Below are 27966 nucleotides of genomic sequence, written 5' to 3' on the forward strand. Positions count from 1 at the left end.
ACAAGATTACTGTCAGAACTAGGTTAAGAAAAGCACTTTGGAAATTAAGTGATCCGCAAAGTTGTTATTACTAAGTAAAATCAAGCAATCCACATTTAAACTTTGGTTGAAAATGTGATGCAGAAAAACTTGTGAAATATATTTTTATGGGAAATGTGTTTTTAGAACAAAGGACAAATGGAGAGCAGGAACACCTCTAAGCCAGCTCTGGTGAAATCATGAAAGCCATAGACGGGACCTGTTCATCAGCTGAGTGGCATACTAAGGCACAGTGTCTCAACTTCAGAAACTAAAAGCACTTTTATTTACTTATTTATTTTTTTTGTGGTACGCGGGCCTCTCACTGCCGTGGCCTCTGCCGTTGCAGAGCACAGGCTCCAGACGCACAGGCTCAGCGGCCATGGCTCACAGGCCCGGCCGCTCGGCGGCATGTGGGATCCTCCCGGACCGGGGCACGAACCCGTGTCCCCGGCATTGGCAAGCGGACTCTCAACCACTGCACCACCAGGGAAGTCCTTAAAAGCGCTTTTTGAAGACCATAATCTTTAAAAACAAAAAACCAAAAACGCTTTAAAGGTTTATTTAGATACACTGTACATGCGTTTATCATTTACCAAGGACCTCACAGCAGTTCACATAATCCCCATTTTACTGATAAGGACACAAAAGATTTATGGTTAAGATTTTGGGGTACAGCATCAAAGTTAATTTAGTAAATGTGATAGAGGAAAAGTAGCCATTATATAAATTAGGAATGAGCTTTCCAACTGGAAAACAATCACATCACAAGGTTTCAAAGTCGCAAAATGTATGTAACTCTTTTTCCTACTTTATTCTTCCATCCAGGTGTGGAAAAGAAAGAAAATAAAACCAAAGGTGGCCTGTGGATAGAAAAAAACTTTTTCTATGCAAAGGTGTCCACTGGATAGATAAAAAGTTTTCTGGTAAGAGCCCTAAGAGCAGAGAGTATTCCTACAGGCAAATCAACGCTCGATCTTCGATTAAGTGTACACCTGCTTCCTCCATAATGGCAACGGTAATAAGGAACACTTAAGGACACTTTCTACATGCTTTATGTATACTACCTCATTTAACCACCCAGCACTCAGGTACTTTATCACCTAATATGCGGCAGAGCTCAAACCGAATCCCTTACTTGCTGGACTATTCTATCCACTCCCTTCCTCGCTAAGCATACTGCCCAGCAAGAGACAGAAGAGAGTCAAGTGTTTATGCTAAATCTGCCTTCAGATTCAAATCCAAGGAGCCAATACCACACCCCAGAAAAAGCATCTAAGATGTAGCCAGACTCAGGGTAAGTTGAGGGATGTTGGTTCCAAAAGCAAACAAATACAGTCATAATATGCAATTATTGGTTAAACAGTCAAAAGGTCAGCGAGTAGAGAACTTTAGCAAGATGTCTGCATTTGTTAAACTCTTGTTCTAATTGCATGCCTCTTTATAAATATTGGCAATTAGTAATATTGCCTAATCTTAAATTTACAGTTTTAGGAGGAAAAAAACCAGGGACATTAAGAAATAAAAAGGGCCAGATCTTTAATACACACTGGCAAAAAGTAACAACAGACACAGGAAAAATTTTACATGAATGCCCACTCAAGGCAGGATATGGAATTTGAAGCTTATAACGTGAGGAGCTGAGGAGGGACAGGAAGAACTGGATCAAGAAAAGGAAAAGGAAAAAAAAAGAAAAAGACAAAATGAAAGCAAGAAAGAGCACGCTGTGAAAGCAACCGGAGAATTCACTCGATGTGGGAGGTGGACAGGTCATAAAGAAATGCAAAAACAAAAGCAAAGATAAGTCTAGGTAAATACGAGACAGATATGACACAGAGGGATGAAGATGACAGATGACAGTAGATACAGATAAACAGGTAGATAGACAGACAGATGGCTAGTTAGCTCAAAGATGAAAGTCAATCAAAGGGAAGGGAAAGGAAAATATTTTGGTTCCCTCTTAAAAAGGTAAGTTGCATCCACTACAACCTTTGAAGACCTACTACTCCTTTATATGTGAAAACCCACAGGAAATATACATGCATTTCTATTACATAAATTTATAAAGGTGGACTACATTCCATACATAAAATGCTGGCTCTTACATCTTCACTGAAAGACTCTTAATAAACGGACAAAATCACACGCAAAAAAACTCAATCATCTCTGCATGCTGGAGTTAGCCTGATAAAGGAAACACGGTTGCTTGGAAGCTGCCTAATCAGTTGATAATACCCTTACATATATGCACTACTACGGCAGTAAGTAAAAAAGAGGATGGAAACAGTGGTCGTGCTCAAATATACATCCATCAGAAGGAACAAGCAGAGGGAAAGATGCCAAAGTACCATCAGCTTGTGCCAGTGTGAGAGGATTTACTTTTCACTGTTGTCCGTATTTGTAGTTATACTGGGTTGGCCAAAAAGTTCATTCGGTTTCAAGTAAAAAGATGAGAGACCTTTTTCATTTTTCACCGAGAACTTTATTGAACAACGTATTCCTTAACCGAACGAACTTTTGGGCCAACCCAATATCACATACACACATACATAAATATACCTAAGACACGTACTCATGAAACACGTATGTACACATATATTCATATAACCCTTTGCTTATAAGATGCTAAAAATACTTAAAAATATAAAAATAACTTATACTTGGCCACAGAAAAACAAGGCCAATGCCGTGACCTTTCTCTTAATTTAATACTTCTTCCCCTCACTTTGTATGAAACATCTATTGTAGCCACTCTATGATCTGTGTTCAAAATTAAAAGCCCCAGAGACTAGGAAGAGCTGTAACCTTCTATTTGCTATCTCGTTAATAAATTTCTAAGAACCTAAAGAGGAGCTTCAAATGAAAAGTGAAAGTAGCAGAGGCCAAAACTATAAAGTGCCCCCTAGTGAACTAAACCTCCAGCCATTCCTTAAATTAACACTTGATATTCTAAAAGTAAAAAGTCCACGATTTGAACACTTCATTATCTTTCCGTTCAAGCATATTATTCAAACAACTAAATCCTAAAATCCTAAATCCTAGAAAGGGTGTTATTCTGAGTACAGCAAATGAAGAGCGAAGTATATGGGCATAGAGAACCACTGACATACTTTACACATAATCAAGCTTTCAGAGACACTAAAAACTTATTTTTGCTTCATCTAATGATGATGTGAAGTCAAATGTTTGCAAACAGGAAGTGCATTTCTCCTAATCCACAGCCTATAGTACTTCTTAATCATTCCTCCTAGCAACACTAATCTAACACTTCCAGAAGGGCTGTGATTTTTCTGACACAGATTTAGGTCCTTTAGTGAAGACAAGCTGCGAGAAATCGGGTAGGAGAAAAAGAGAAAGGTGCCGTTTACACATTTATCTGCCCAGCTCACACCTTCAGTGGAGCATCACCAGCCAGTTAAACACTCGGTACTGCGATAATTTTGTCTCCATCCTTTTGACAATTTGTTTCACGCCTCATTTGCTATGAAGAGTTAAAACATTTCAGTCAACCTTGAGAAAGCAATTTGATTTTTTTCCACGGCAAAATGCATAACCTATTCCAACTACCAGGCCACTGGTTAAAGTTCAAACTGCGACACAGACAGAAATCAAGTACTTCCCTTCAAATGTTGCAGAAGAAAAAAACACTAACTAGTCTTACATTTATTTGCAGTGGATATAAAACAAAATCAAGTTAAAAGGCCTCCCGCATGCTTGGGTACAAACAGCAGCCACATCTTCTCTCCTGTTAAAAACAGTGGATGACACAGATGCCCTCCCTGTGTCTATGGTCCTCAGGAAACTTGGTAGAAGCCTGGGCAGAACACTCCAAAGCAGAGAAAGAAATTCTTTTCTTATAATATTGTTTCATCGGATTTTTCATTATTCCTTCTAATTTTGGATCATCACAATACATCTGTACCGTTGATGACAAAGAGTTTCGAAAATGATTATACAGACCCTTTCCTATTTATAGCCATCCAAAATTCAAATAGCTCACGTTTTGTACTTACTAAGAGCAGTGCACAGTGGACATATGTTTAAATTGTTTTAAAAATTACAAGATGCAACCAGGCTCTAGAGCAGCAGTGGCCAATAAAACTTTCTGCAATGTTCTATGCTGTGCTGTATTTGCTTTTAAGCACTTAAATTGTGACTAGTCCAGCTGCAGAACTAAATTTTTAATTTTATTTAATTTTAACTAATTTTAATAGCCACATGTGGCTACTGGCTACAAAACTGGACAGCGCAGTTCTAGAGAGTACTTTTAATGCTAAAAAGGTTGTCTGCTGGAAAAAAGGTCCTTCAGTCATGTTATGTAACCTGATGCTGAGTTTTCTCTTTTGGAAGGGGGAAATGGTAAAGAAAGCTAAACCAAGTATAAAGATCCCCTTCACATTCTCATCAAAAAGAAATACACTTGAGTTCAAATCTGCTTCCTTACTGATGGGGCAGAAGGGACACGCATAAGAAAATGTCTGCCACAGGGAAAGGAGGGAGAGTCCCAGTCTCGGACACCAAGGACACAACTCATCCTGTCTTACCCGGTGGCTGGGACTCCTACCACTTACTGTGCGGCTTCTTGGAAGATTCTATTTTCGCTATCTCTCTAACAAAATAATATCCGATCTATGGAAAGGAGGTATCTTTCTTCATCAACTTTTTCAATATCCTCATAGAATATCAAATGATGTGAATGCAAAAAGCAAGAAAAAAATTGCTACTATAATGACAGCTTCCAAAATATAAATTCAGGTCACTCACCTAAATCTACGCATGCCAGTAACTGCTGAGCACAAATACAGACAGCACAGGATCTGAGAAGGCAGTGGAGACAGATGTACGGGTTCACGCTGAGCCTCCGCCACTTCCTAGATATGTACCTTAAGCTTATCTAGATTGTGCCTTCGTTTACGCATTTGTAAAATGTATACAATAATACTACCAAATTCAAAGATAATGCATATATGGTTCTTAGCACAGTGCTTGATACCTAGTAACTCTTCAACAAAGCATATGTTACTAATTATTCAATACGTAATATTTCAGTACAGTGGAAAAACAAATGAGGTTCCCTTTGAGGTTTTAGGCACCAGGTGGGACTCTGACCTATAATCTGTAATACTCAAAAGGGGATGTGTATGTGAGTTGTAATTTAAAGAACAGTGTCACAAGTAGGTGGTAGAAAACATATAGCTGTCTTACAGTAACAATTTTAACATCAGAGAATAACTTACACACACAGAGCAAAACTGTTTCAGAATTTTTAGTGGCCAATCCTGAATGCCAGCTCTCAAACACAAGTTTTCAGAGGGAAAAACGAGAAAACGATGAACAACTTATACTCCTTCTGACCACTGCCTTAGCCTAAGATGACTGCCAAAGCCACAGCTAATTTCCCAAATGCAATCACCTCTGTTTTAAGAGGTCTCTCCACACATCAAAGATGTCTCCATCATACCAGCTAGTACTCACTACTTCATGTTCACAGTCCGGCTTACCAAAGGTAGCAAAAGCACCCAAATACACTGGCAGCTCAATATATCACAAAACTTGTTTTCTGAAAATGTCTGTAAATAATCGTTATAAAAATGTGGCTCCTTCCCTTCAGCCTACAACTCTAGTGAAATACCCTCCACCCTTAACAAAGACCAGGGCAGCATGGCCTTCACGTGAACCTGACTCAGGTTCAACTCCTGGGCCAACACTTGATGCCCTTGGTCAAAGTACACGTGCCCCTCTGATCCTACGTTTCCTTAGAATCTATAAATGAGGATGGCAAAACCTGTCACGTAGTCATGTTGCAAGGATTAAATCCGAGGCCTTGTGCAACATGTGTGGCCCTCAGTAAGCAAACATTGAGTCCCGCCAGTGCGGATACATCGGGCACTGGGGATACAAGGAAGAGGACAGCCCTCCTGTCCCCAGCAGAGCAGTGCCCGGTCCACTGCGAGAGGCAAAAGGTCACCTGACATTTCAGGATCACCCAGCACAGCTCCTGGGCACCAAGAAGGCAGCAGAGCAAATGCGACTTCTCTACCTCTCTTCCAGTTAACTCTTTTTCCAATTTTTAAACAAACAAAACAACCCCAGCCATCTCCCAACCATCTCGAAGCCTCTCTCTCATTTCCTATTCATTCCTCAGCCTCCTGCTTGCCCCTTTCCTCACTGCTCTTCCAAAGGCCACCAACGACCAAATGACCCAGATGCCAACTCCCACTCTTACCTAACCATTCCTCAGTGCTTACCACAGCTGTGCAGGTCTTTCTTCCAGAAACCTCTGTCCTCCGTGGCTTCTGTGGAGCTTGCCCCACATCTTCCACCTCCTTTTACAACTCTTTGGCTGGCTCCTTTCACTCCTTCAACACTAATGCCCCCTGAAAGTCCTTAGCACCCCTCTCCTCACACACGTGCTCCCAAGGGCAATCTCATGAACCCCACTCTCAACTGACACCCCATGCTGAGAACCCACATTTATATTCTGGGCCCAGATCACCCTCCTCTACTCCAGATCCCTACTTTCTACCTGCCTACAAGCATCTCCATTTAGCTGTTTGGAACACATCTCAAACCCAACATGTTCAAAACCACAGCCTGTTACTAAATATACAGGATGATTCAAAAGCAACTGAACACCTTCAAAAGGTTACCATCCCATGGGATTTCTCCCTGTGGAGTCAGATCCAGAACTCTGGGTTTGCACCACCTCTTCCTCCCAGCTTGGAGGGAATGAAGACAGCACTGGGGCTGCCCTGGGCCATTTCAACCAGTGACAGTGAAAGTGCTACATCTGATCACTGCCCCGTGACACAAGGGATGCGTGCCAAGCATTTGTAAGAGACTACAGAAGTAACCACGATGGCTCCTTTACAGACTGATTTTTATATATATTCTTACACAGCCTCATTCCTATGAAAATGTTCGATTCTTCTGCATTCCCCTGTGTGCTGGTCTTCCTACCGTAAAAGCTACCACCGCCCTGCAGACGCGTGGTTCCGCCATCTCTAGGATTAAATTTCACTGGAAGGTAGACCCTATGAAAGCAGGGCCTGGGTTTTATTCACTGTTTTATCCCTAGCACCTAACACTATTGTCACACAGTAGGTGCTAAATAGATACCACTATCTAGATAGATAGCAATAGCTATTTGCCGAATGAGTCAAGTATGCACATAAGGTAGCACAGTTAGCTGGCGATCAACAGGTCTTCCACCTGCTCCAACGCTGGCTTCCCACTCTTCTTTCGCAGGGTCTTCTGGGGTACAGAAAGTACCCCTCAAAATGTCCCCATATCACTGACTCACCGTCTCTCCTGCAGACAGGAGGTGTCCGAGGCTCTCAAAGACGCAAGGCATGTAAGGCTTGACCTGCTTCTCCCCCGATGCCCTCAGAAGGTCACAAGGGACCAGCCAGCACAGCTTGTTTCCTCCCTGTGTTTTGGCAGAACTTATGGCATCTCACCTGTCTGCTTCCACGGGTGCCTCACTTCGAACCTGCTCCCCAGAGCTGCTCAACTAACTTCTCCACTTTGTACTTATAATATGGCCAAAAGGAAAGTTACCACGGGGAACAAAGTAACTATCATCTAAGCCTGAAAAAGGACGCAACGGCTTTATTCTTCTCTGACAGAGTTAAGTTCATGAGCATTTTGACAGGTGTTTTCTTAGGGCTTTCTCAGCTGTTTCAGAATGTTAAGGCTGCACTGTTGAAAACCATAGCACTAGGTGAATGATAACATTCCTGCAGAAATTCTCTGAAAGGACTAGCACAGGTAGACAGGCGTTAGCTTTCTAGGCAAGACATACCTTACATCATAACAAACAAGATTAAAATGTGGCTGCACCCATCCCTTCAGAAGTTTGAAGAACCAAACAAAATTAAAGGTCGGGTCTTAGAGAAAAGGACGTGCCTGTAACACATGGCAACAGGCCTAAACAACAGGCTACCAGTTTTGCTTTGTTTTTTTTCCTTCTGTGGGTTCCTACAAATAGGCTGTTAATTCATTTGCTTGAGATGGATTAGGTACAGTCAGCATTAACTTCAAAAACTGTAAATCCATGATTACTCTAGTAGTGATGTATTATTATAAAGAGTAAAACGAAATCAAGTATCGTTAGAAAATAGGAAACAAGAGACAGGAAAGCCTTCATTTAATTCTAAGCTACAAACAGCACTGTGGAGGTAGGTCATTTGTAAATATTCTCAGCCTCAAATTTAGGATCAAGCAGGAGGTGAGGAAAACACAAGCTCAAAACCCAGGAAACAGACATGAACAGAGCCCGTACTGTGAACCTTCCTGACGCTCAAACACTTCTGCAGCATTGGTTAAGTGGAATTTTGACTTGCATCACTTGTCCAAAACAAGGTTATGGGCCAAATCGATTTCTTTTTCAAAGCTGTGAGATTTGGTTTAACTGACAAATTTTAGAAGAGAAAAATAGGTGGGGACATAAAAGGGAAATTTCCCAGTACTGTACCTTACCACTAGACATAATTAGCAAGAGAAAAGACTAAAAGGGTCTCAGGACCCATCCCGACATCCTTTGGCCCCGGCCAGCCTAGAAGTTCCTCAGCTAAGTAGGCAGCAAATTAAAATGAGGAGTTTGACTAGTTCCAGAGATGGAGTGCTCTTCACATCTTCCCAACACCACTGACAACTCCAGAAGCGCCATGTGGCAACAGCAAAAAAGTAAATAGTCATGACTATAATGTCATGAAATGACCTCACCAAGAATTAAAGGATTTTTCTGCCTTACATTTGTTCTTTTAACTGTACATTAACACCCTGAGTAAGATATGCTAATTTGGGGGTTTGTCTTACAACTTTTACCACCACAGGAGTTCGCTCTGGGCACATAATGACATTCGCTTTTATTTTGCTGATTTTTCACTCTGAAATTCTCTCTTCCAGTTGCCCGTATCCTCCCTTCTCTCCAATCTTCTGGTCCCTGACTGCCACTTGTCCTCTCCTCTACGTTCTTGGACTTACAGGTTTCTGGACTCCTGACACCAAGTGACCTTGAGATGCTGTCCAGTACATTCATCTATTCTCTCATCCGAAAATATTTATTAAGCACATATTAGTAGACACTGTTCTACATGCTGGTCCATCGCCTCCCCATCCCAGAAACTTCAGTTACAGCCACATGCAAATAATAACCCCAAACAGAAGAGAACCTGTGCTCCTCTTGAAACATCAACAGACTGTTTGCCTCCCCTGACAACTCAACTTAAAGCAGTGACCCAGATCATGGGACAGTTTCCCCCAACAGGCGGATGTAAATTAATGCTCAGTGACACTATCAGAAAAATCCAATAGCCACCTTCATGCCCTTGGAGCAGATTCTTTCCTCTCCTTTGTCTGGTATGACTATGGGGCTAAAATACACCAAAAGCTCAATTACAAGAACGTAATTCTACATGTCTTAATGGTTACACGAAGTCTATTTAATTAAACTTTACCTCTAGCTTGTCCACGACCTCTGTGGGTGGCAGAAAGGTGGGCATACAGGCCATTCCACAGCCTGAGCATCTGAATCCTGGGGGAGGGGCCTGGGGACCCCGCCCACCGCCCTGGGTGAATCTGACAGGCAACCAGGTTGGAGAACCACTCCTTTAGCGGAGAGGATGTAGGCTTGAGCATCAGACAGACCTGGGTATTGAAGAACTTTCTTATTTCTACCAGTTTACTTGTCTAGGAAACAGGGACACTTGTCTGGCAAGACTGCTGCGAGGGCTGCAGTTACTCCGTGCAGTGTGCCTGGCCTGGCACACGGAGTCCGTGTTCAGTAAAAGGAGCGATCTTAGTAGTTCACTATTATTTAGGACTCTTCTAAAGATTTTTCTCTGAATCTGCACTTCTCTATTCGGGAGGCGGAGAATGGAAAGCAGTTTATATGTAAGAGCTTCATGTGTCGCCACGCTACAGTCTTACACAGGTCGCCCTTTAAAAAAAGGAGAAATCGGGCTTCCCTGGTGGCGCAGCGATTGAGAGTCCGCCTGCCGATGAGGGGGATGCGGGTTCGTGCCACGGAGCGGCTGGGCCCGTGAGCCACGGCCGCTGAGCCTGCGCGTCCGGAGCCTGTGCTCCGCAACGGGAGAGGCCACAACAGTGAGAGGCCCGCGTACCGCAAAAAAAAAAAAAAAGGAAAAAATCACTCAAGATCTGGTTGCCGACTCACTACCACCTTGCCGTTTTTCCTGCCTCGCCTGCACCCAGCTGGCCGCTCCCCAGGAAGGCCGCTCGCACTTGGCCGCTCTGACCTCAGTCACGCGCCTGCCCTGCTCCTCCTCCAATGGCAGAATGACCCTGTCTTCGGGGGCGGGCCATTCCTCCTCACCTCCACCCTTGAATTAATGTAATTTTGCGGTGCACCTGCTGCTCCATCTTCCCAACTGCACGTGAAGATGTCGGTCAGACATCAGTCCTTCCACCTATGGACCATCACTCCTAACGTCTGCTACGTTACCAGAAATCCAGGAAAGGCCCCATGTTCTGCATGTTCATGACCAGGTACTTTTTCCTATTTTTTTGTTAATCCTCATATGGTAAAGAAACAAGTCTTCCTCAAGTTAAGGATAATTTTCCTTCCCTCTTAGTCTACTGTATCCATTAAGCATGTTCCCCACACAGACGTCCTTTTCTGCACCCCACAGAGAGAGCTGGGCACCAACAAGGCCTCCCACAGAGCCCGTAACGGATGCTCTGACCCATAATATTTCACAAGCCCTAATGTACACAGGAAAGGCTGGGCTCTGAAAGCCACACAAAAGCGCTCATAAATTTCAGACTGCCCTCATCATCCCCTCCTTCTAAGAAACTGGCTGGAATGCCACTTCAGTTGCAGGATTCTCGTAAGAACTTTCCTTCTCAACACTCTATCACAGCAACCTAATCAAGTGTCACAACTATTATTTAGACTGAATTGTACTTTAATTTCAAGTATGTTTACTAACAGAGCAAAGGTAAACATTTGTTTTGTCTCATAAAAATCCCCTAATTCACTGTTCATTACTTTTACTAATCATTACAAACTGAGTAAGGACTCTCACATGAGTAAAGCTATGTCCGTGACTATCAATTCATTTCAAGATTCTGTAACGCAAAGACAAACACGCTGATTCCTCCAGACACGGGTGATACATTCATCTCCCCAACTTTTAGTGACTTCTACTTTTGAAAGACTCGTCTAAATTAAATGTATTTAAGCCCATGATTGCCCACAATATTAAATTATTTAATTCTCGAGTAGTATTAAGGAATAAACAAAAATTGAAAAAGATTTCAAAAATTTAGGTTAGGAGAAAAAGAGTGGAGTCAAAACTAATTAGAAATGCCCATAATGACGCTTTCCCACTTAAAAGGACATTGTTCCGGAACTCCTACACTGATTTCTCTCTCCCTACCCCGCCGCCCCCCCCCCCCCCTTGTACCTATTGCTTCTCAGCAACATCAACACATTATCCACACCACAGATAGTTTCATCCTCAACAAGGAGGTAAGCTTGCCTGCCTCTGCGTTATCTGTCCACGTTCCATTTGAATCCAATTTCCTTGCATTACCTCTGCCCAGGTCAGGGATGAATGGCTGTCAAATTCCCAGTGGAATAAAAAGAAAAACCCTTTCTTCCTGAGGCAGCAAGTTTCAATTCACAGAGCACATGGCTAATCTACATATGTGAAGGTCACGGCACTTCAGTCAAAGAAGTTAAGAATGGAACAGCTCACGTAAGGGGTTGTCTTAAACATCTTGGCATGATGCCCAACAAGCAAGATTGTTGAAAAGCAATAGATAGCTTCTGGCAGCAGCAAGGGGAAAAATATTTTGATCACGTGATGCCATACACACTACCTAGTTTATTTCATGTGCGAAACTTTGCGAGTCCCTAAAAAATACCACATATGCAAATCAAATTCAGATTTCAGCTTTACCAGTTTAGCCAGGCTGGCACATCTCCCTCTTCACAAAATGCGCTTATATGAAATTTCTAGATCCACCGAGAATAAAACTTCAACATGTTGACAACCAGTTGCCTCAAATATCTTAATAGCTGATTACAAGTTTTTTGCATTAGTTTTTCAAAGAACCGTGAAACACCAAGAAAAGGGTATTTACACTAAAAAAGCACATTCCTTCAAGTTATCTGAGTATAACTGCCTTAAATAAAATTCATCTTCTCCCTCCATTCTCCTCTCTCTCTTCTCTAATAATATAGCAATACGGAAAATTACAGGAACTTAATGCATGGTAAAAGACAAAACACAAAATTGCTTTTCACATCCTATTTTCACTAATGAATGGTTGAATAAAAGTAAAACACTCCTGTTTTAAAGTGCTCATACTTCTGACAAACATCTCAATGGAGGAGAAAGGACAGTCTTGCCACACATAATGGATACCAGGGGAGAAACCAAGCCATTCATGAAGCACGCCTCTGCCTGCTGGTGGCATGGCATTTCCTGAGTTGTCTCTATCCAGACAAATGAAGTGAAAGGGAGTTGGCACCAAGAGTGGGGAAAAGGATGGGTTTCAAACCCAGCAACATCGTTACAAACATTACTACGATTTTTAAAACTTTCAGCAGTTAACAATAATAAACTACTTGTTTAGTATACGGCAAAAATTAATTGGAAGCAAAAAGATCCATTTCATCAACTTGCAAACTGTCTGCCTACCACCAATTTCCTTCAACTCAAATTTTAGATTGCTTATGAGGTCAGAGTTATTCAATCCATATTTCTAATTAAATGGAGCGGTAAGTAAAATAAAAATATCCCACAAACTGTCTATATTTATTTTAATTGCCAATGTTCACTTAGCAATCTAAGAATATTCCTCTACACTAAACAATGAACACCACGATGTTTAACAATTTTCCAATATTCTCTGGATACCTTTTTATCTAATACCGTGTCCCTGTAGGTCACTACACCAAGGTCACTACACACCAAGGTCACTAAATGTTTGTTGATGGTGGTGAAATTAAATGTTCTAATTATCGATCTTCTGAATTTATTTTTCCTTACCAGTTAAAAAACATGACTGTTAAAAAAAAAATTGGAAAACATAGGAGACATTTTAGAAATGTGATAAATTGCTCCATAACTTTTCCTAAACACCTGGCAAGATAAAGACATACCGGGCAATAAAAACTGACACTGTCTGGATTCGAAATAAGCTTTGAATATTAACCTATTTGTTCTGAGAGGAAAGACTAATAGGCTGTTAAATTAACTTATTAAATTAACTAATACAGAATCACACCTAACTAATTTCAATTCCTTATCACACATCCCTTTCCTTGCCAGGTAGTATACCAGTACTTACCAAATCTACTTCTCACAAGAATTCCATGAGTTAAGTATTCTTTCCCATCCCTTTGAAATGAGGAAGCTACAAACCTCAGAGAGGGGAAGCGACTTGCCCAGGGTCACACAGGTAGTAAATGCCCAGCCTTCAGGTTCTCTAACCTCCACACCTTCAGCTCTTGCCTTTGCCCTTGCTTTAATCCCCAAGCCTCTTCACGTGGTCAACTTCTGCTCCTCAGCCAGGTCTTAGCTTATTCGACCTGCTGTACTACACAGCCTTCCTACTCCTACCCCACCCCGGTCTCTGTGAGGTGTCCCTCTAACATCTAAACTTGTCCCACCCTAAACTGTTTACACTGTATCGTGCAGCATGCCTACCTGTCCTTAGTCTCTGCACCATCAATCAGTCAAAGGGCAAGACTTCTCAAGGGATCCCTCATCCAACAAATGGCCAAGCACACAGTAGGCTCTCCACAAACATCTGCCTGATGCCCCAGGTCTCGCTACACTGACATAAGCCTATAGTCCCAAAGCCCTGGCATTTCGAAGGCTATTCAATACAGTGAAGGTAAATGGACTGAATTTTAAGTCCTTCATGATACTGATATTATAAAGTCATTTCTTTAGGAGAAAAATCACTGTATGATACCCAAAATAAAATCCAAATTAAGATCATTTTCTCATCAATGTCACAGCACCTAAAAACAACCTTCAAGTACACTGACCTTCCACGTAAATTAGTGAAATGTATAACACTCATCAGGAAATTTTCAGTTTACATACATTATCATCTACTCTTCAGATTGTTAGATGATGCACTTTGATGGATATAGTCTTTCTGCATAGAACTGCAGAAGAAATAATGTAGCCATTCATTTTAATTTCCACTTTGTAAAAACACCAGGAGTCTATGATAATTCAACAGGGAAAATTATGGATATGTTATATTTACTCTTTGTATCTTAGTACCAAGCGGTGCTAAGTATTTGTTCATAACAGAATTAAATTTTGTCCCTGATACTTTTAAAAATCTTAGCATAAAAAAGAAAAACTGTTCTCTACATATTTGAGACAAGCCCTTGGCACTCTCAGGTTTTACATTCCCTGTTTTGCCGGTTTGAGAGCAGACCTAAATTTCCATGATATGTAAATTATAATCTTGCTATGGACCAAATATGAACCATATATTCAGTGAAGTTGAAGCAGATACAGAAGCAAGTTACTTAACTAATGAGAGACCGAAGTCTACCACCCAGAAGCTCAAAGAAGCCTATTTTTAAAGTTTTTAAACTTTGTTCCTTTGCAAAAAATACTTCCCCTAAAAAGCCAGTCGTTTTTGCAGACCATGAAAGTGGAAAGGTCTAAGAGGCCGAAGAAAGGAATGAGTCTTGGCCCGAGAACAGAACTTACTAATATATAGGATGGAATATTGAATGGGTCAGTGGCTTAGTTCCTATGGCATCAGTCCCCCATAGGCTCTATTGGTAAACCAAAACCAATTCATGTAACTGTTTACAAGAGTCCCAATCAGTACATAACTACATTTCTGAGGGAAATTACAGTGGAATTCACAAAATCTATACATCTGCACAGGTCTCAGTTGATATTCTCGGAACGCGTCTGGGACCTAGTGTAGTTTAATAAGATATTCAGTGGTGCATAAGTGATTAAGCAGTGTGTTTTCTTTTAAATTCAAAGCTGCACAGAACTCTGCAGCTGGGAGGGACCAGGGGTCACTATCTGATGGAGGCAGGGACTTGTCCTCAACCATACCCTGAAGCGCAGCAGGGCCAGGCAGAGAACAAGAACCCAGGCCCACTTCACTACACCAGTGGACAGACAGGTGGGGAAAGAAGAGGTGCCACGTAAGGATGCTACAGGATTTACAGAGATGACCTCAGTGACAACCCCGCCCAGCAGGCCACAGTACAGATAAGAAAGCTGAGCCCCTGCCAGATCTCAGAGAAAATGAGCACCGAAGCCTACAAATCAATCAAAAGGTCTGCCCAACTCCAAGCCCACAATCTTTCCCTTACATCAGGAAACCTGGCAATATATTCATATTCTCTCATAAATCCTCATAATCACAGAAATAAACTAATATACAACAAGCATGTCGGCTCCCTTAGGAATTTGTCTGCTTCTTCAGAAAGATACTTACTCAGCAGTAGTAATGTTTTACATTTCCGTTTTCAAGGTCAGTTATAATTCATTGGGTAAAGTAAACTTATTATTAAAAATACAAACAGGTAGCAGATACGTTAAAGGATAGTAAAATGGGTTTACAGCTTGTATATATAAATACATGATCACTGAATCTTAAAATCTGCTTCTTAAAATTTCAGAAATTATATGCCAAATTCTAGACAAATTCTAGAATTACCAAGCATTTCAAAATTAGACTATGAAGTATGGTGAGTGGTTTCATTTCTCAGATACTCATCACAAAAAGAAACAGGAGATACTAAGGATTCTGGAACATCCTCCACTAATCACCAATGCCTTGCTTTCTGAAAGGTTTATTTCAGGACCCAGAAGCAGTAGCTGAATTTACTCCTCAGCCAGCATACATTATTTAAACAGTTACCAAAAATACTCCAGCAATCTAAGTTTCTTCCTAAATCTGAGCAGACTGTTTTAACTTTTTTCCCAAGAGCCTGTATAATGTGGAAAACTGAGAAAAAGAAAAAGAACCACTCTACATAAATTTCAAAGACATCATATTTCCCTTCTTTTAGTGATCATTTTCTGTAGTAGATCGCTATCGTGCTCTGGCACCAAGCCAGCGATTGGTAGCAACGGAAGAGTCATTAGCTCACCTCAACCACATCACAACAATCTACAATTATTTGTTTTGCCAAAATCTACTCCCTTACCCAAGAAGACGGCTGACCCACATGGTTGCTGTTTGCACTTTGTTTAAATGAGCCAGTTCTAAGTCAACGACCATGCCAAAAGTACCAAGCCCAGGTACAGGGAGAGCAGGCTGTGTTTGGCAGGATGTCTCTGGCGTGAACTGCATACAGGAGCAGCAATGATCCCCACACCCTGGCTATCGTCTGGGTCTGGCACACAGCTGATTAAGAAAATGGCTGCTCAATAAATATTTGCCAATTGATAGTCTGTAGTAGATATTTACCTAACATACACCTCACAGCACACACAAATGGTAAATGCTTACACCTTAAGAAGTAATTGTTGCTTCCCGGCACAAGCTCTTTAATCACAGTTCATTTTCTCTGTGCCCTCTATGGAATCTGGTGTTAAAGTACATAACTGGTCATATAAAGATGTGACTGCATATCAGCATCAATAGTAACTAAAATACGATCCCAGTATTTTACACACAAAAAGCCTGTTCATGGGAAAGACTAACCAGATTCCAAGAAGTATCCCTTTGCAGCTGCCTCGAAAATTAAATTAAGAGACCAATCATCTTAATTTTGGAATTTTTCCACCTGCAAAGAATTTCTGCAGTTTTGCAGAGGACTACAGATTAAAAACATGAGGGGGGAAGCATAAATTTGGGACACAGAACACTATGAAAAAGGACACAGCATCACGTGGATTGGTTGTTTGCTCTAGGTTGGGAGGGTGAGATGCCCCAAAACTTAAAATACCCTTTTTTAAAAAATTATCATTACAATTGATTTCCGCTCGTAGTAGAAAGATAAAACCAATAATTTTTTAAAGAGGCTAAAAATGCAAAAGATGAGAAATAAGGGGAAAATGATCATGCTAACAGTTCATTTCCATATCCTATTATTTAACAAAGTCCCAGACTTCTCTCAACAAAGTACCTCAAACCTTTAAACAGAAAGCCTTCAAAAAGCTGCTTTTCAGCTGTTAATGACATAACTGACAATGAAACAACTAACCTACACAATGCACATTTCCAAATTGACAAAACCTGGGAAGACGAACCTAAAGTTAGAATTGGAAGTAATGAACTAAAAACAAACAAACCAAAAACACCATTAGTGTTCCTCTGAGGAAGGATTTACTCATAAACTATGAAGTGGCAAGATTAATGGTTATAAAAATACGCTTATTTCACTTACATGTTAATAACTAACGATTTTAAATTCTGACATGAAGAAAGGGAAGAAAAACTTTTATTTCAATTTGGGAGGATGAAAATGTCCTGGAAATGGATGGAGTGCACAACGATGTGAATGTACTTAACGCCACTGAACTTTACACCTAAACTGGTAAATTTTATGTTATGCATATTTTGCCACAATCCAAAAAATACACACATGTATAACTTTTTTAGCATCCCATACAGAAGAAAATAAAACATGGCCTAGAATTTTCTCCTGGATTTCATCAAATATGGCTTCCCTTCCAGAGTCACCTAATAAGGAATGACTTCTCGTCTGATTCTCAAGTTTCATCCTTCATCAAGGCCCAAGGAGACACTGAGAAGTGCATCCTACAGAATGTAGTTAAAGAGGCCAAATCTAGTTCAATTCAAAAGGACTGCCTTGCTGTGACAGACGTACTCCAGATTCTGCTGCCATCTACCAAAAATAAGAGTCTATGGGTAAATCAGATATGCTTAAGATTTTAAGGTTTTCGTCTCTTTCCTAGCAATAAATATCACTCAAGAAACAAATCAATTTCATCATCAGTTCACCTGTCAAACTCAGTAGCCTTCTAATATCCTTGGCATTGACCCATTCAGAAGTGGTTTAAAAAAAACCGGCTACTGGATCCTTCCTATTCAATTAAGTAAATCTAAGGAAACAGTTTTCTTAGAATTACTCCAAGTTAAAGACTTTGAAAATAGGACATATTTGTTGAAAATTTACTGTAGAAACACATATTTTACTTTGATAAACTCACTCAGTCATTCAATTAACGTGAATTGTTAAAACTATTATATACATATATCAACAATTCCATTCATTCCAATGGCATAAAGCAAAATAAGTGGACAATAAATGATACTTAGGTAATTATACCTAAGTCATTTTCTTTTCATCAGATTTCTAAGAGAAAAAGTCACTAACATATACCAAGATTTTAGATCAAAATTAATTCACTCAACCACTGAATTAAACCAAAAAGGGCCACTTAAGTCTTACATAAACAGCCTCCAAACTGGAAAAAGCAATACTGTGTAATAGTTCTACATCTACATAAAGGTACCCTTGGTGGATGAGCAGTTTTGCCTGGTAGTTTCCCCCAACACTACAGGGAACTAGGACCTGGGATTCCTCTGCCTCAAGCATGCATACACAGCAACTGTGCAACTCTCCTTTACATAGCCACAGAGAATCTGCACCGATATCCTGATAAAGAAAGGACACCTCTGAAAAGGCATATGATCAAAATCTACTCAATTCCAACAAGGCTTAGGATGTGGATGTGGCCCTTAAGTATAAAGAAGATTGTAAAATGTCATAAATTTTTGTAATATCCATTTTGAAAATCTAAATATTGCAAAAATATTCATGGAACTTGAGTTTTTTTAATACTCGTTTTGAGCCTCCATAAATCTGTTGTTTTAAAGTAACACACAAGAGTTCTTTCAAACACAAATATAAGACTCAAATTTATACATCTACACACAGCCCAAAATGAAAGTGACACAAGTGAAATTCTAGTTCCTTTTCCTCAAATACGGATCAAAGCACACAGATCCATTAACTGAGCAGTATCAGTGTCCTGGAGAGTAGGAAGAAAAACCTCTCAATTGAGGACACTAGGCAAAAAGCTAATATATTTTCCTATGCCAATACATCCAAAATTTACATTTCCAAGTCAGTTTTCAACATAAGTAGCAAAATTTCATAGAACCCCCAAAAACTTTAAACGAAACTACTTTCTCCCTAGGAGAGGATAGGGTTAAATAAATGAAATGATCATCTTTTTGGTTTGCCTGTCACACTGGTATTTATCCTAGGGAAATAAGTAAGTTCCTACTACATCAGAAGTCATTGTTTTAGATACACCCTGCTCCAAATTATAAAGTAATAAAGTCCATTAATAAGAAATAGAACTGAAAATTCAACCACATTCTGTTACACCTGTTTTCTTTAAAATGTGTCTATGTCTAATAAAACTACCAAGTGAGTTTTATATTAAGAGACTTCCTCTACCTTGTCTTACATTTTTTAAATCGGTTCTCAAGCCAGAATTAATACTGTTTTTATACCAGAGTGAAGATGTTACTCTCTTAGTTCTAATGAAAGAAAACGATATTTAGAGGCTTGTTCATTACTACAAGTGTCTAAGTGTGATTTGGAATATTTCCATATCCACAACACAATTCTAATACTTCTGATACAACATGGCATGGGAAAAATGGAACAAGTATAAAAAGCTTTGCCAAAAATTCATTCCTAAATATAGATAAAAAACAAAACCAAAGAAAAACGAGGGAATAGGGTTTCTCTTCATAGATGCAAGGTAAGCATATGTTGCTCCCCGGAATATACTTATCGATTTTGTGTTAATATAAACGTAAATTTAAGTGACAGCTGTCTTACAGAGTAGTTGCCATTAAAAAACAACAAATTGCCAAAAGTACACAGAAATCAAGATCACCAATGAAAACAATTTTAAGCTATGCATAATTTCACTCCAAATAATACAGAAAATCAGACAACTATAGACATTTTTGTTATATTTTCTTTGTTTTTTAAATGGTAAACCTTTTCTATGAAACACAGTTGTCAATTCCACCTCTTCTGATGATGGAGCAGCTGGCCAGTCATACCTTGGCAAATATATCAATTTAGGCCACAAATATTTGTTTACAAGATTTAACATATCACATAGGGTAACACTGCACTGAGCGGGGAAAGTGGGAAGTGCTATAATGTACCTTATACAAATTTTAAGGTAATCAGGAACCAGCCTGTAACTTCCTGCTTTGTAAGTCAGCTAATCACTTTTCTTTTAATGGTAGATAAAGCTTTTTTTTAATTACATTGTATTATATAAAACTAAATTTAAAATAACATTAATGAAATTCAGCACAAATGTGGACATCATAAAATCTTAGTTACGTGAGCAGACCTCAGTATTTCTTTTGAGATTGCTTTATCTGAATACTTTATCTCACAGAAACCTACTAACAAACTGTATCGTAAAATGCCTTATTTCACTTTTTAAAAAGACCCTCCCGTTACAATATACGCACATGTTTTGTTCTCAATTACAAAAACATTTGCCACCCAATGTAAACCATTCCTAAAATCAAAAATGAAACTAAATGTGTTAAAAGCCACAAGAAAATTTAATAGTACTTCATGACCTATAGTTATGCAGTAATTTAATATTCTGGACAAACGACTGTTCCTTAGGATAACTGTCACAACAAATATTAAATACCAGCCTTCCAAAAAGAAAAAATATAAAAAAGAGACACATTCCACATGTTAAACGGTGGTACCTAAAAGAAATCTGTGAATCTAGGTCACATGCCCATCATTTTTCTTCCCCCTCAAAAATAAAAAAGCTATTCCCAAGGGTCATACTGGGCACATAATGGATTCACTCTCATTCCAAGAAAACAAAATACTTAAAATAATTGGTTCCATTACGAAAAAATAGCGTAAAGCAACACCGACCTACATCTGCCTCTATCATCCTGGTTTCTAGTTTACAGAGATGTGAATTCTAAACTGTCCCTTTAAAAGGAAGTTGACAAAGCAAATCTTTTTAAAATTACATGGGTTTATTTACACAAGGTTTTTCTATGTTTCTACCTGTACAAATCAAAAAAATAAAAATTGAAATTCCAAGTTTTCTATGAAGAATAGGAAAACACATTATTATTAAAAGTAAAATTCCACTAACTAAAGATTAGAAAGGAGTGGACACCAACGTCCTCAGCCTGGGATTCACATGATTATCTGTTAAATTCAGTACTGCATTCACTCTTGACAGGTCTCTCATCTAAGATACGGTTATTATTAAAATACACCTTCCTAAAATAAATGAGCTGAGTAAAAATATATATTACAACCGCCATGATTCCTTTCTAACATATTTTAATGCTCTGAAAGTTTAAAAAATTGTAATGTCTATGAAAGAAAAATTATTTGGAAGAAACATACCCAGCACAACTTGCATGTAATATAGTTTCCCTAAAACATTGTGTGAGCAGTTCAAATAAGGTTCACATTACCTAACCTAGCAAAATAATCAAGGGGGAGAAAGAAGATTCCTGGGGCATTTGCTTCCAAAGCAGAAGCAAATGTAAAATGATTTTTTAAATTTCGCAAGGACATCCATTTCTTCCCTTTTAACTAACTGTTGTCTGCAAAAATTATTATACAGCTTCCTCACTTCGTGTTTTCTTAAACATAATGTCAATTCTAACTAAAACTCCTCATCCACCAACAGCTTAAAACAATCAGAACTGTTAAAACACAACTTACTAGAAATATAGATTTAATCTTGTTATAAAGCTAATTAAATACTACTAAAAGATATTGTTGAATATCAGAATCTTGACATTTTTAATGATATAAATTTTAATTTTACATTAAACCACATGTGATGACATAATTCAAATTTTTTCCATGGTTTAATCCATAAAGGGTACTTTTATAAAAGCTTTACAAATCCAAAAATTAGTAAAATTCTTGGTTTAATTATTTTTCAATTGCCATATCCTCACCCTACAATTGAAGTGAATGGCCCTGCTGAGACTGTCAAAGAGCTGAATTTTGTAAATGCCCAATCCTGGACACCAGCATAATGTTTTTATGTATTTAATCCTCTTATTAGTAACTATGATGTATAATAATTTAAGCTTTAAATAATATTCAACCTTACATCTGCTTGTAATAGAGCTCAGTTATTATTTGTGGCAAGAATTTTTGTGACTGTACTGCTCAGCACTTCTATTTACATCAGCAGTGCTAAATGCCCAATGGTGAGAGGGGAGCCAATCAGATGGCAGATTAGATGTCAACTCAGAGGCAGCTGTCTGGAGACTATTACAGCCAGTTTACCTCCACAATTCAAATTCCAAACCTTGCAAAGGAGATCAAGTCAAGTCTTTAGGCTCAGCCTACGAGCAAGAAACAGCAAGAGTGCAGGACACTTCCCAACAACGCTGCAAGACTTGGGTGACAGGAAATTAAAAATCCAAATAAATCCGATCCAAAAAGATCAATTTGCACTGGTCTGCTACTTCCCTGGGTTCGCTGAATAAAATGTACACCTAATCCACGATCAAAATAAGTTCAATTCAACCGGAATGTATTCCTTTAACACAGCCTATCTGTTGAAGGTGACTCCTTTCAAGGAGCCTGCAAGCCAAATAATGGATTTCCCGGCTATTCTTAGGAATGGATCGATGTATTTTTGGATTTTTTGAGCTCCACATCGTTGTAAATGTGGGTACGACTGCTGCTACTAAACGCTTAAACTCAAAGCCCGCATCGAATATCCCCGAATGCCTAGGCACAACTACGAAACACGCACCAGGCTGCCACAAAGCTAACCTATTTTTCCTGCCTTCACCTTGTGAGCTAAGAGGCAACGCAGTGTGGCCGGAGGGAGGACAAAGTTCCTCATTCTTTTCCCAGTTCTCGCTCATTGTTGGCGCTAACCGAGACGAGGGGGTCAATATTCCTCCCCCAGACCCTACCGGCTGGGAGCGCCTATTTTGTTGAAAGAGCTGCCCGAACGGTCCCCAGCGCCCACGCGGCTTCCCCGCGGCGCGGGCCCCGACTCCCGCACGCGCGGCTCGGCGCCCGGGGTGGGGTGGCGAGGCGGGTGCCCGGCGACCGGCAATCGCGGCGCGCGTCCCGGGCCTCGGAGAGACCCCCTCCCCAGGCCCCGGCCCCCGCGCCGCGCAGTCCGACCCTGTGCGCCGCCCGGCCTCGGAGGGAGGCAGCCGTGAGTTAAAATGGCTTTGGGCGCCTCGCCCCCGCCTCCCCCAGCAGAAGACGCAGAAAAAGTACGCGGAAAGAAAGAAACTAGGGCGCGCGGCGAGGCCGCCGCGGCGGAAGCAGGCCCGGCCGGCGCGGGGGTTACCTGGGATCTGCCCATGGTCGGGCCGGGGGTGCCGGGGCTCATCGCCGGGTGGCTCCTTTGTTGCGCGGCCGCCCAGGCCGGGCTGGCAGCGGCGTACTGGGCGCCCATGTCCTTGCCCAAGCCCATGCCCGCGGCCGCCTGCTGGCCGCCCGCCGCCGCCCCCGCCGCCGCCGCCTGGGACTGGGGCTGCGACGGCGGCGGCGGCGGCGGCGCGCTAGGGCTGCTGTAGTCCGGGTAGCTGCCGCCGTAGCTCCTCATCATGGGGCTGGGCGAGGTGAGCAGCTGGTTGAGGGTCGGAGTGGCCCCCGACGGGTGCTGGTTCTGCCCGGCGAAGCGCTGGAAGCCCCCCGCCGCCGCGCCGGCGGCCGCCTTGCTGAGGCTCGCGGCCCCGCCGCCCCCGGGGCCCATCATCATGCCGCCGCCCTGCTGCCGGGGGGAGCTCAGCACCCCGTACCCCGAGGACGAGCCCCCATAGCCGCCGCCGCCGCCGCCGCCTCCTGCTGCTGCTGCCGCCGCCGCCGCCGCGGCCGCCGCCGCCACAGCTCCCGCTCCTGCTCCTCCTCCTCCTCCTCCTCCTCCTCCGCTGCCTCCTCCTCCTCCGCCGCCGCCGCCGCCGCCCGCGCTGGGCCGGCTGTAGCCCGGATAATGGTTGTACTGGCTGTTGGGGTACCCTTCGTGGGAGTTCTGCAGGGGGTCCATGCTGTTGGGGGCTCCGGCGGCAGCTGAGGCGGAGTGCATCATCCCCATCCCGGGGCTTTGTTGTCCGCCATGTTGATCAAAGCAAGGCCCAGCGCGGCCGCCGGGGCCGCCGCTAGCTGGGGCAGCGCTGCCATAGTAATTATTAAACTCCGAGACGGCCGCCGGGCCGCCGACGCCGCCGCCGCCGACGCCGCCGCCGCCGACGCCGCCGACGCCCCCGGGCACGGCGACCGGCTGCTGCTGCGCCCCCAGGGCGCCCAGGCCCGGCTGCTCGTAGCGGCCACCCGCCGGCTCCCCCATCTTGGGCGGCGCGTCGTCCTCGTCGCCCGGCTTGCTCAGCAGAGGCTGGCCCGGGGGCTCGGCCTGGCTGCCCCCGGCACTGTCCTTGGCCCCTCCATGTTGCGGCTGCTCCATGTCGGGACCGGGCTGAGCCGTGCCACTGCCCGCGCCGCTGAGACTGTTGTTGGAAATGGGATGCTGCTGCCGCTGCTGCTGCTGCTGCTGCTGGAACTGGCTTAGCTGCTGTTGTAGTGCGTGGTGGTGGCGGTGGAGGTGGTGGGCATGGTGGTGCAGGTGGTGGGCATGGTGGTGGTGGTGGTGGTGCTGCTGGTGGGGCGGTGCGGCGGGGGCTTCGCCAACGGTTTTCAGTTTGTGGTTGGGGAGCAGCCCCGTCTCCATGGCCGAGCCCGGGCCCGCCGAGGAGGAAGAGGAGGACGCCGCCGCGGAGGAGGAGGAGGAGGAGGACAGCGCGGCGGCGCTTCCACCCTCCTTGAGAGCCGCCTCGGAGCCGCCGCTCTTGGCGCTGTTAGCGCTGGCGGCGGCGGCCGCCGCGCTCGCGTTATGGGCCATGTTCAGTTCGTGACGGGGGTGCGGGGGGTGGTGGTGCACGTTATTCAGGCCGCTGCCGTCGCCGCCGCCCCCCGGCATGGGTCCCGGTGCCGCCGCCGCCGCCGCCGCGCCGCGCGCCCCCGCCTCTAGGTCCCGGGCCCCGGGCGGCGGCCGCGGCCCGGGGGGCGCCCGCCGCTCGCCGCTGCCAGCCCGCGCCCGCGCCGCCGCCGCCGCCGCCGCTGCTGCCCGCGCGGCCATGATCGCCGCGGCGTGGCGAGGCCGGGCGGGGGGCGGGGGGGGAGACAATAAAACCCACTTTTTAGTCAGCAGCCCCTCCTGTGCGCATCCACACGCCCCGACGGGAATCGAGCGAGCCCCCTCCCCCTCCACAGGCCCCACCGGAGCCGAACCGGGAGTCACGCCTTACGGTCTGGGCCTGTTCTCGCTGTGTGATTTCATGGTGAAAGTTTTTAGTTCAGGTTTAAATGAAACTTTTCTCTTTTCCTCTCTAACCCGGATATGGGTAAATACACGACTGACTGAACCTATCGGGCCCAGCATGGCATGAGAGGGAGCCGAGCGAGCCCGAGCAACTATTATCCACTTCTCTCTGATTACTCGCGCGCACTCGCAAAACGCGGACTGGACTCGGCCCGGGCCGCGGCCGCCGCCGCCGCCGCCGCCCGCCCGCCGGGCCCTGCGCCCGCCCGGGCGCACCCTCGCGGGCACCGGCGGCCCCGGGCCGGGGGCTCGGGAGGCGCCGCAGGCGCCCGGAGCGCGGCGGCGGCGTGGGGCAACTGGAGCCTGCACTTTCCCCTCGTGCCTCCGTCTCCTTGCCAACCGGGCGTTCGCGTGTTTGTTTTCACGTCTAAAAGGCCCGATACAAAGGTGGAAAACGAGTCTGACGAGCAGACAAAAGAGGGAGAAGGGCTGAGGAACAAAGTTGTCCGCTGGCCCCAAAGGTTACGAGGAACCGGCGTAGAAAGAAAATATTTGGGCAATCTGTGCAAAAGTACTGCCTCTCCAAAGAGTTATGTAATTTTTCAGAATGTTAGCCTCTCTCCCTTGATTTCGGGCCATCAGCGTATTTCCCATAACTTCTTCAAACTGCAAAATTAGGAAAGAGTTTAAGTGAAGGTTAGCACATTCCCGGAGCGCTGTGCCCTGTACACAGCAGGTACTCAATATATGCTTATTATTGACTGCACCTGCCCAAAGATAACGTTGATATAACTTTTTTTTAAGGCATCTTATGTGTGTACGTAGGCTTATCAACGAAAACACGAAGTAGTCCCAAAGGAGCATTTTTCCTGCAATGCACTTGTCTGTCTTCTCTCTGAAGGGAACGTCCTCAGATATGTAGAGTGGTGCCTTATGCTCCCAACAGCTTGCACGTGGAAATTTAACTATTGGCAGCATAATAGCTAAGGTTTATCTCTTGTCTTCATAAATCTGTATGATGCCTTTCCCCCTATTTCAGAGGTTATGTGCACAATTAACCCTCTTGATATGGGTTCATTTCTAAGTGATGTGAAACAAAACTAAAAGAAATACATGTTATATTTAATAAACATAAGATCAGTAATGATATAAATCCGTCAAATCTAATCCTAGAGCAAAAACGTTTCACGCTTTGTTTTTTTTAAAAAAATACTATCCATTATTCTATCACTTTTTGATGCTTTAAATGTTTTTATTATTGTGAATTTGTCACCTGGTAACATCTTGAATATCTTCAAAAGCAGGACTTCTTAACCTGAACAATAGCTCAGTTGTACTAGTGTACTAGTGTGGACTCAGTTTTCATGGAGAGAAAGCACTTGAAACCAGAGCTTTCAAGAAGCCCTGCTAGCTGAAATGATACATATGATTTTGGTAGAATGTAGCTTTCTAAAATCATCTCATTCTTTAGCTTTCCATAAAGGCTATTTTAGTTTATTTCAACTGCAGTGGTTATTTTTGTTTGCTTGACCGAGTGTAAATATGTTACATGACTAAATAGAAAATGATAGATGTGAAAAACTGGTGACTGGGGGAAGGGGAATCAGGTGCACACCCAAGGGTCATTACAGAGTGTAGAAACCACAAATTTGCATTCAACAAATTGCAAACAACTGGAAAACAGGAGTTATATCATCATGTGTAAGAGAGAATAACAGAACCGTAAGGTAAATTCATGCCAAATCATTCATCAGTTTTTGCCAAGAGAATATTACATCTTTGTTAGTGTGCCTCTTTGACACTTTGTCCTGGATTTTCTCCCTCTGTATATTCAAATACTAATTATATGATTATACCACATAAGTTGAATTTTTAAAGTTTTTCATATGTAAATATAAATATGTCTGTTTTGTGTATATGTGTTTATACATATATTCTAAAATCCATTACATATGTATGCTTTTAAACATTTATAGTCAAACTAAATATATACATATAATCATAAAAATGCATTTTTTCAAACTGATAAAATACATCAAAGTCAGTTTGTACAAGTGTAGCCATATTTTGTGGCTTATTTTCACAACTAATCCTAAAAAGGGAAAATGAGTCACCAAGTTCACCTCTGGCCCTTTTAAAAAAATTTTTTTTCATATAGAAAAATCAGGAAACTTAAAAAAAAATTAGGTATGTAGGTCGAAATCTCTTTTAATTCCTTTTGCTTCAGCAAGTCAACTAGAAGATTGGAGCCAAGAGGCTATGAAATAGAGGCCCCCAGCACAATGAAATCAGTCTGCTATAAAAGGCGACACATGCCAGTTTCTCCTCCCCAATGGCAGATGCCACACCCTAAAGCAGACAGAAGGCACTGCAGTCTGTAAGAGAAGCACAACACACAAAGCCAGCAGGACTTGGTTTTGTCTCTTAAACCACAGAGAATGCTAAAATACCTTTTTTAAAAGCGTCTTGCTGAAGATAGGTAGTGGGCTCCTATTTATTCAACTTAGGCTTCTCAGACACACCTTCTCGGGAAAACAAAAGCCTCTTAACAGTTTCATTTAAAAATCCAGGACTTAAATGAAATCACAGTTGTCAGGGGTCTGTTAGAAAGTGATGAAATAGGTTCACAATTTCACAAAAGCACGACTTGAACTATAAATTATGGTTT

At 42.7% G+C, this 27966-nt stretch overlaps 1 protein-coding gene across 4 annotated transcripts in view; it reads right to left on the minus strand.

Annotated features, from left to right (window-relative positions):
• ARID1B (AT-rich interaction domain 1B) overlaps positions 1-25115 on the minus strand; it is a 416165-nt gene extending 391050 nt beyond the window's left edge. For all 4 annotated transcript variants that reach the window (XM_032650747.1, XM_032650746.1, XM_032650749.1 and 1 more), the window contains exon 1: positions 23331-25115. In XM_032650747.1, the coding sequence (XP_032506638.1) occupies positions 23331-25115 (1785 nt within the window). The remainder of the gene's footprint in view (positions 1-23330) is intronic.
• Between the last annotated feature and the right edge of the window lie 2851 nt (positions 25116-27966).

This window comes from Phocoena sinus, chromosome 12, assembly GCF_008692025.1.
Source record: "Phocoena sinus isolate mPhoSin1 chromosome 12, mPhoSin1.pri, whole genome shotgun sequence".
NCBI lineage: Eukaryota > Metazoa > Chordata > Mammalia > Artiodactyla > Phocoenidae > Phocoena > Phocoena sinus.